The sequence below is a fragment of the Galeopterus variegatus genome, unplaced genomic scaffold (assembly GCF_000696425.1).
Source record: "Galeopterus variegatus unplaced genomic scaffold, G_variegatus-3.0.2 Scaffold662, whole genome shotgun sequence".
In the NCBI taxonomy this organism is placed as follows: Eukaryota; Metazoa; Chordata; class Mammalia; order Dermoptera; family Cynocephalidae; genus Galeopterus; species Galeopterus variegatus.
In genome coordinates, this window is record NW_007726773.1 from 511,204 (window position 1) to 520,038 (window position 8,835).

Sequence of the window (8,835 nt, forward strand, 5' to 3'; positions counted from 1 at the left end):
TCTCAGTTTCCAACACTGCCACATTGGGGATCAAATTTCCACATGAGTTTTGGAGGGGACAACACATCCAAACTCCATCAAGGTCCCAGTATGAAATTCATGACTTACAAAAATCCCACCCCTAATAACCTTGCCAGCTTTATCTCCTCTTCTTCCTCATCATGTACCTTACCTTCCAGTCAACCATAACTCAAGAAGATGGTTCTTCCAGAAGTCTAAATATTAGAAGCCAAACAAAAGAACTGTGCTAAAACATTTTTAAACATCATCCAATTTTTTAATCATGATTTTGTATAGTGTGTAAAGTAGTGGTGCGCCCACCTGGCAACTTAACAGCTGCATAAACTGAGCAATACAAACAGGGTAGTGCAAGCTACAAGGAAACAGCTCCCTGAAAAGGTAAAAACTGTAGCTAATTCTATGTTTTGGCAAATGACAGCTATCATAAAAGTATTAAATCCAACATGTTTACTATCTATCAAAACTTGTTAGGATCATCACTCTCTTACAGATTTAAGATATTTTAAAACTCCAGAAATGGCATTTCACTAGTCCAGAACAGTAGAGGTCCTGGATAATCTGGTAAACCACCTACTACTGTATTTGCCTTTTCCTAAACACACTCTATTTCTCCTCAGCCCAGCTGGGAAGTTTCTTCTAACTAATCAACTCCATAGGCCCTTCTTAAATGTCACCTTCTCCATGAAATCTCCATGGCCCCATTCTGGCCAGATTAACATTTTTCTACTCAAAATTCTCAGAGATCTTATATTCATACATATAGCTCTTACTATATTTATCCTGTTCTATACCTGTCTAGTGATGTAACTACTTAAATATATAAAGATGATGCATAAACTTTGAGATACTCTAGGAAGAAACCCAGACTTCCAATCAAGATGGTGGAATAAACAGTCCCCAGCATCGCCCTGTCCCACAATTAACCATTTACAACTATTAAAAAGCAATGACTGCCAAGCTGGGGCCACAATAGCTCAGGGGAAGAGGAGGAGAGACCAACAGAGTTCATGAGGCAGGTGAAGCCACGATGACAGAAAGAAAGGACTGCCGCAACCATCTGGAGCCCCAACCATTTCAAGGCTGGCCCTGGCGAGCACACAGAGCAAGAGCTGGCAAAAGCCACTGCTGTGCCCTTTGTATGAAGTTATTGGAGACTGCAGAGGAGAAGAGGGCCTTGGTGACCCCCAGGCCAGCAAGATTACTAACAGGGTTCCTGTGGACCCACATACAGGTGAGAGGCCACAGCCAACTGAAAAAAGAAGCCACTCAGAGGCCAGTGAGTCATCACAAGGGACTGGCACACAGCCCACCCCTTGGGAAGTGTTTGGAGTGCAGGGGGTGGGGGAGATGGGCCCACGGGGGGAACACTGGAGCACAGTATGGACAGCTGATCTGCCCCCAATCAGCACAGGACCACTGAGTGGAGACTGGTGAGGAATATAGAACTACGGGGGGTGCAGTTTGCTGAAAAGACGCAGGCCAAGACCAGAGTTTCCACACAATCCAGGTGTACCAGACCTCACAAGACCTGGAAGAGCTTACAAGGTCAACAATTAAAACCTGAGCTGCACAAAAAGCCTTCCCCCAAGAATCAGCAGCAAAGCAGCAATTTAGCTCAACCACAGAGTTCAAGTGCTGGTTCCAACAGGAAGCTCCCCCATTTTAGAAGTAACCAAAGTACAACAAATTAGTTTCAGAATCTAAGTGGTGGGAATAGAGAATAATCCTACACAGAACTGAAAGAAAACACAAAACACCTACAGATCAGAGACAAAGTTCTGATATTAACCAGTAAAGGCCTAACACCACCAAAGAACACCTATAAAACCTAGAAGGACCAGAAGCCCCCCAGGCTCCCAAGGTGGGGTGGGGGGAGGGCTGAGGGCCTCAGCCACCCCCCAACTTCTGCATCCAGCCCAGCAATGACCACCAGGCCACCACCAGAAGTCCCTTGTGCTCTCCTGCTGGAATGAGAGGGGTGCCAACAGCCTTGACCACACCCTACCCTCCCTCCTTCCTACTCCTCCCATCCTATATCCTACTCCTCCCTCCTCATATCCTTCCCCTTTCCCTTCTCCCTCTCCCCCACAACTGCTCCACAACAACATCTCAGAACGTAAAAAAAAGATAAATAATTTTTTTTTTTTAATTAAGCCAGGGACCACCCCCCCTCCCCCAACCAGGCAAACAGCCAGTGCCTCGGGGCCCATCCAGAGTCCTGAGGCATAGAGCTGGGCACTGGACTCCCCTCACAATCAGGCACATCACCAGCACCAAGGAGCATGCCAAAAACATCACCTCCATGTGGGTGGCCCACCATAGCCACCACAGTAACCACAGCAGCCGTGAAAGTGTCTAGATGTCACAACCACCATGCAGATAGCCCACCAGCCACTGGGGTGCATTGACACAAGGAGAGTCACCAGCAGAGACCAAAGAAAAGAAGAGGATGTCTTTCTCTACAAAGCCCATTCCAGAGTGACAGAAGAAGCAGCTTCTGTATGATAATATTGGGGGACCTGAATACACCTCTCAGCATTGGACAGATCTAGGAAACAAATCAGCAGAGTAACCCTTTCAGAGGGAGAGAAGAAATCTAGGGTTATCGGTGGTGGGAGGGGGAAGGGAGAGGGGGATAAGGAAAGATTGGAAAAGGGGCATAAAGAATAAGTACAATTTGTAACAATATACATACTAGTAATATTGATTTGATCAACATATGTCAACACTGAACGCCAAAAATATGTATAATCAATTATTCAATTAAAAAAAAAATTAAATACTGAAATACTTGGAGAAAAACACCCCCGTGTCTGTCTATTCACCACCCAACATGAACAAACAGTAGCATCCTAAAAAAAAAAAAAAAAAAAAAACCCACATATTTTACAACAAAGATCAGAACTCAAGGTATTATTTATAATGGGAAATAATATAACAAGAAAACACTTGAAATCAATATGGAGTTCCATTCACAACTTCTGATTAGAAGAGAATAAAATATACTTTCTAAGTAACATGTTATATTTTAATATCACACAAAGAATTCTGAAAATGAAATATACCACTACAATTTGATGCACAGCTTCATATCATTTATTTCTATAATTCAGAGATGAAAATCCAAGCATGCTCAAGATATGGGCATGGAAATCACACTGAATGCTAATTCCAGTGCAAATGAAACAAGTTCAAACTATCTGACGGGTGGGTAATTCAAACCCCGTTGCCTATTGGGACACCTTTAAGTAGAGCAGAAATAAAAGCTGTCAATTAAAGGGGAACATGAATGAATGTTAGAAGAGAAGTATGTATTTGCTAGCAATTCTCATCCTCCCTCAAAGATAAGGGTGTCAGAGGATAAGAACTGGCAAGAAAGAAGAAATATTTAGCACCTCTCCTTCACACCCTGGAAAGATGTATCTGCAAGGGTTCATTTCTTTGATACATAAGATTAGAAAAAGAAGAACTACTGCATGCCAAGTTGATATGAGGAAGCAATAAGGTTTCAAACAAAAAATAATCAAAACATTACAACCACCTTTTTAAAACAAGAACAAATCATTGGCTTGAGTTCTTTTTCTATGAGTTGAGTTCTTTTCAGTAAAAATTGTCACCAAATCCTCACAACTTTTACTGGAAAAGTTTCCCTACCTCCTCAGACTTCATTATCACATACCTATGATTCTATGACAATTTTCGAATTCTTACTTTGGTTATCCTTCCCTCTAATTCGTACTGCACACTGCCAAGCTTCCCCCCGCCCGCCCCCAAAGAATCTTTTGCATCCCTGCCTTACTCAAAACCGTCCAAAAGGTTCCTCAATTCCTGTTCCTATAGACAAAAGTTAGGACATATCCATTTCACAAAATGACAGTCTGAGTATATGAGTATATCCCAACCTTTATTGACTTAGACCCTCTACTCTAGGGTCTCCTCTTTGTTTTTCAGAACACACCATGTTAACATACGTTTTCAGTCCCGCATTTCAGTTCCACTATGTCCACCCATCCAGACTTAGACCCTCTACTCTAGGGTCTCCTCTTTGTTTTTCAGGACACACCATGTTAACATACGTTTTCAGTCCCGCATTTCAGTTCCACTATGTCCACCCATCCAAATCCCATAAGGCAAACATTTATTGTGCATTACTGAGCTCCAAACACAAATGCATCATCTCAAGTCCCACCGTTTTTTCAAGCTCTTTCCTTCAATCTACAAGGGAGATCTCCTCCTTATTGACTCTCCTCCGTTTAACATGCAGTTGGAGAGAGAAATGCCCATTTACTCCACCCTTTTTAAGTAATACTGACAGAGCTTTGAGATAAGTCAAATGAGTGCCACAGACTAAGGCTTGGGTTGAAGAATGAGAAATCATGCGTTCATCTGCCACATATCTGTCGAGTAATTATGTTGGAGTGAGTAGGACTGAAGCCATGTTGGGACCTAAAACCACCTGGGCTGCAGGAAATGTTAAAAGACACACCTTTTTTTTCTTAACATGTACTTCTACGAGTTCCCTCTTTTCCCATGTTTATTTAATATTTTGAACCTTGGTTACTGGGCAAAATAACATTATTTACATGAATGTAAAGTTGTTTTCCAGTCAGCCTAGAGCTGCAGACTTGCAATGAGATACATTTCTATCCATACCCTGAAAAACCAAGGAGACATCAGTAAAGCTATGCTGATGCCACTCCTCCAGCAGGACCCTAAGATAACACCAAGCACGGGAACAGAAACCAGACGTGCACCGGGCTCCTTGCACGCATCCACAACTCACATCCCCCTCCTTCCTGCTTTTCATTTCCCTCATTACATTCCTTCAACACCCTCTTTAAAAACCCTCAGTAAATCTGAGTCTTGGAGATGGCTTTAGGCTGGCCATTCTCCTTCGGGTTTACTGGAGAGATACTGTTAGCCTAATATCTCTCCTCAGGTCATTGATATTCCTGAATTAAGGCTGACTTCCATTTTCACCAACATTTGACTTTTGAGTTATTTACTTTTCTTCAGGGCAGGCAGTCGGACTTGGGTTCAGCAACAAGATTTTGACAAACATAGAGCTGAATGCCCTAGGGTAACAGATTTTGGCAAGCCAAGTCAAGTTTTCTTGTTTGGGGCAGGCAGCTGGACTTGGGCCCAGTAACAGATTACCATGTACCAAACACTACTCTGGGTGTGATAGGCAAAGATCCTGTTCTCATAGAATGTGATTGTGTATGTGTGTTGGGGAAGAGGAGGTAACTCACGCCGAACACACGCACAGACAATCACTTTACGCTGTGACAAGTGCTTTGAAGAATGTAACATAGGTTTGACATGCTAGCAAATGATAAGGGAGCTAGTTTGATAGCTAGACAGGAATGACCTCTTAGATTTAATTGACAAGAACTCAGCCATGTGATAAAAGCTAAATAATGCATGAACAAACCAAAAGTTCCTATATTTTATGTGCGGTTCAAAAACTTTCACAATCTTTTTTTGTTTTTGTTTTTGTTTTTGCTGGCTGGCCGGTACAGGGATCCCACGATTTCATTTTGAATATGCCTAAGTCTCATGAAACTCCTCTAAGAGACAACACTTCCCCCATATAAAAAAATAAAGCACAAAGAGTTGCCCACTAAGGGCTAACCAACATTGCTGTCTTTACATAAAACGTTTACTGACGGTCAGTTTCAGGAGACCCATCGCACTCTAAAAGAACACTCCAGTCTGATGGTCTCTCCTTCCGTGAGTTCAGAGATCTCTCAGCTCTTCTGAGAGCTCCACTAAGGTCCATCAATCTAAAAGATCACTTTGAGGTTACGCAGGGACCAGTTCCACTTTCTGGCAGAGAAAATTTTACAGAGAGCAGATAGTCAACTACCTTATACAGACTAATGACTAAAATCAGTTTCACCAAATGATGCATGGTATTCAGTCTGGGGTAAAATGCACCGCTCAAACGAGGGAATACCAAGACACGGCCTCAGGAAAGCCAGGTAGTAGTGAAAGGAAATCTATTCCAGGCATATTCGTTCTAGGAATTGGCTGAAAAACACTTTGCGTCCATAAATTAATTTCCTCACCTGCAAACGGGAATAACAATGACTCTCACTTCTCAAAATATGTGACATTCTAACGAGTTGGCCTTTAAAAAACTTTAAAAGGCACAAGGGAGCGGGACGGTCTCAAGTTACTTAAACTACTTTTAGGAGGGGCGCAAGTGGGAGCCTCGCGAGCATTACCTTGACCAGCCACACTCCCGTGTTCTGTTTGGCGCCGGTCAGGTCGAGGTCCCCGCGCTCAGCCATGGGTCTGTCGCCGGTGGAGGCGTGCGGGCCGGAGCAGCGGCCCTAGGAGCTGGGATCTGCGGAGCGAGCGTCCGGAACAAAGGCCCAGCCGCGGTGGAAGGTAAACTGTCAGGAGCCGGCGTCGCTCACCCGCCAGGAAACCGGGAACCCGGCGGAAAAAGGAACACGCCGCTGGGAGCCGGGAACTGCGCCTGCGCACCGCCACCGTCAGTACGGCGCGCTGTTGTGGACAAACTTCCTGTTTCAGCAGCTTCTTGAGTGGGCGTGGCTAATGTAGCTCAGCGATTTAAAACTTAGAATGGGATGAGCCAAAGAGTTAGCAATGAATATAAAGACTAGGTCAACCTAACTGAAGAAAGAGTGTCAAAACAGGAAAATAGGGTTTAAAAAGACAAAGCTGTCAGTATGTGTCCAACAGCATTTGGAGGACAGGGTCGGTGTAATACCTTGGCGTTCCTGGCCAGACGTCTTTAGCACAAGTGGGCAGTGGGATCGGATTGAATAGCCCTGGGTACATTGAAAACATGCTGTTTCTAGACCTGAGAAGAAAGGGAAGTCTCAACTCAGAGGCCGCCTTGAGCTCTTCTGATTAAGCAAGCAGAGCACATCCCTTTCAGACTCGGAAATAAGAACGCCAAATGATTAGGTCAGTGACCATACGAATATGTAAGAGCAAACCTGATTGTTGAACTCCTCAGCTCAGTTTCTCTTCCTGCCTCTAGAATAAAATTCAACTTCTCTGCTTCGACTGGGCTCTCTCAATTTGATCCATTTGCACCTCCTGCCACTCACTCCACCACACATCCAACCACGCCAAATCCATAATACTTCCCTGAACACTTTGGGATCTTCCTCAATCATTTCAGAGCCTCTGCACACTCGATTCCCTTCTTCATATGCCCTGTTTTTACCTCACCCTCACTCTCACCCCAACCTTCGTGTTGGCAAACTCCTACTTATGTCTCAAATGTCACTTCCTATGTGACCTTTTATCAACTCCCCCAGAGGAAGTTCGTTTTTCTTCACATCGCAGTGTGGTATTTAGCATACTGCACTATATATAATATACGTCTTTACATGTCTGCCTTTACTTTCTAGGCTATGAGCTCCTCCTCAGCAGAAATGGTCCCCCCCCCCGCCCCCCAGCTTTACTGAGATATAATTGACACATAAGAAATAGTGCTTTATTCATTTCATATTCACAATGTCTAGAATTGTGTTTGACACATTGTCAAATTTCAGTAGGCTTTGGTTGAATGAACATTCACTGAAGAAACACAAATAGTAAGAATGGCGAGTAATTTATTCAATCACACATCAGAGCCATGCACAAAATTGAAGAAATTCTATGTCTGTGTGGCATAGGGCCAAGAAAAGTTGTCAGGTCTCTGAGATCAGCTGGCAAAACTAATAGGAAAAATAGGAGAGACCAGACTTGTGTTGAAAATGAAGGTTGCATCCTTGTGTGACAACTTGGGAAAGGGCCTAAAACATGAAAAGGGCAAGCAGATAAAGGGAACTGCTTTAAGCTTTGACCAAGAAGAAGGAATAAATTAAAATTTGAGAGAAGGAAAGTAAGACATCCTGGAGCATCCTACGAATGGACTTTAGGAATGATTAGAAACTTAGCCTTGATCTAGGGGTCATGAGAGGCCTTAAAATGGGTGTGTGTGTGTGTGTTTACAGAGATTGGAAACAAATGGCTGAAGAAAAGTCTAGAAAAGAAAGAAAAAAGTGAAGATTTTTAAATGTCTGTTAGGAAAAGAAAAAAAAAACTGAGCAATTTATTGATCACCTCTTCCTCATGCACTATTGAACAAAGAATCTTCCCTTATCCATCCTTTTTAATCCCGCTTCTAGCTTGAGGAGGAATGTTTACAGAGCTGTAAGAGAAAAGGAGAACATGGCATCTGTGAACCAGATTCACAGATTTACTCTGGAGACCCACAGGGTGACAAATATTGCAGCCAGATCCCTCACCTTCCTAAGGACCTATTATATGCCAGACACTTGGCTAGGTGTTTTACATATATCCCTATAACAATTTGCTAGAGTAGGTATTACTACTCCTCAATATAGCCCCATATATTATTAAAGTATCAGCTTCTGAGAACCAAGACCATGGGCCCAGAAGAGCATTGGATACAGAGTACCCAAAAAAGGTAACTTGGAAATTCTTTACTCTCCCAGATTATTGACTAGTCAAGTTCTTATCAAATCTTTTAAGGCACAAATGCAATCCTAGGAGGGAGGGCCTAAGAACACATTCCTGGCAGCAGTTTTTCCAAGAAATCTAGTAGTGCTTAGACCAATGCATGACCCCATCTTTATCTAGGGCTTAGATTCTTCTTCGGACCTCAAGGCAGCCCTGCCTGCTTAATAAGCAGAACGACAATCTCCTTTGTGGGTCTTCTAGACTAGGTGCAGGAAGGAATTCTTACCACCACAATCACCATCAAACATGCTTCATTCTAGATGAGTGTTCTTACTGTCTGGTCCCTGGACAAGCTGCTTTAGA

General features: G+C 43.2%; 1 protein-coding gene across 1 annotated transcript in view; it reads right to left on the reverse strand.

Annotated features, from left to right (window-relative positions):
• GTF2F2 (general transcription factor IIF, polypeptide 2, 30kDa) overlaps positions 1–6,484 on the reverse strand; it is a 195,136-nt gene extending 188,652 nt beyond the window's left edge. The window contains exon 1 of the mRNA XM_008571131.1: positions 6,252–6,484. Coding sequence (XP_008569353.1) covers positions 6,252–6,317 — 66 coding nt within the window. The 5' untranslated portion in view covers positions 6,318–6,484. The remainder of the gene's footprint in view (positions 1–6,251) is intronic.
• Between the last annotated feature and the right edge of the window lie 2,351 nt (positions 6,485–8,835).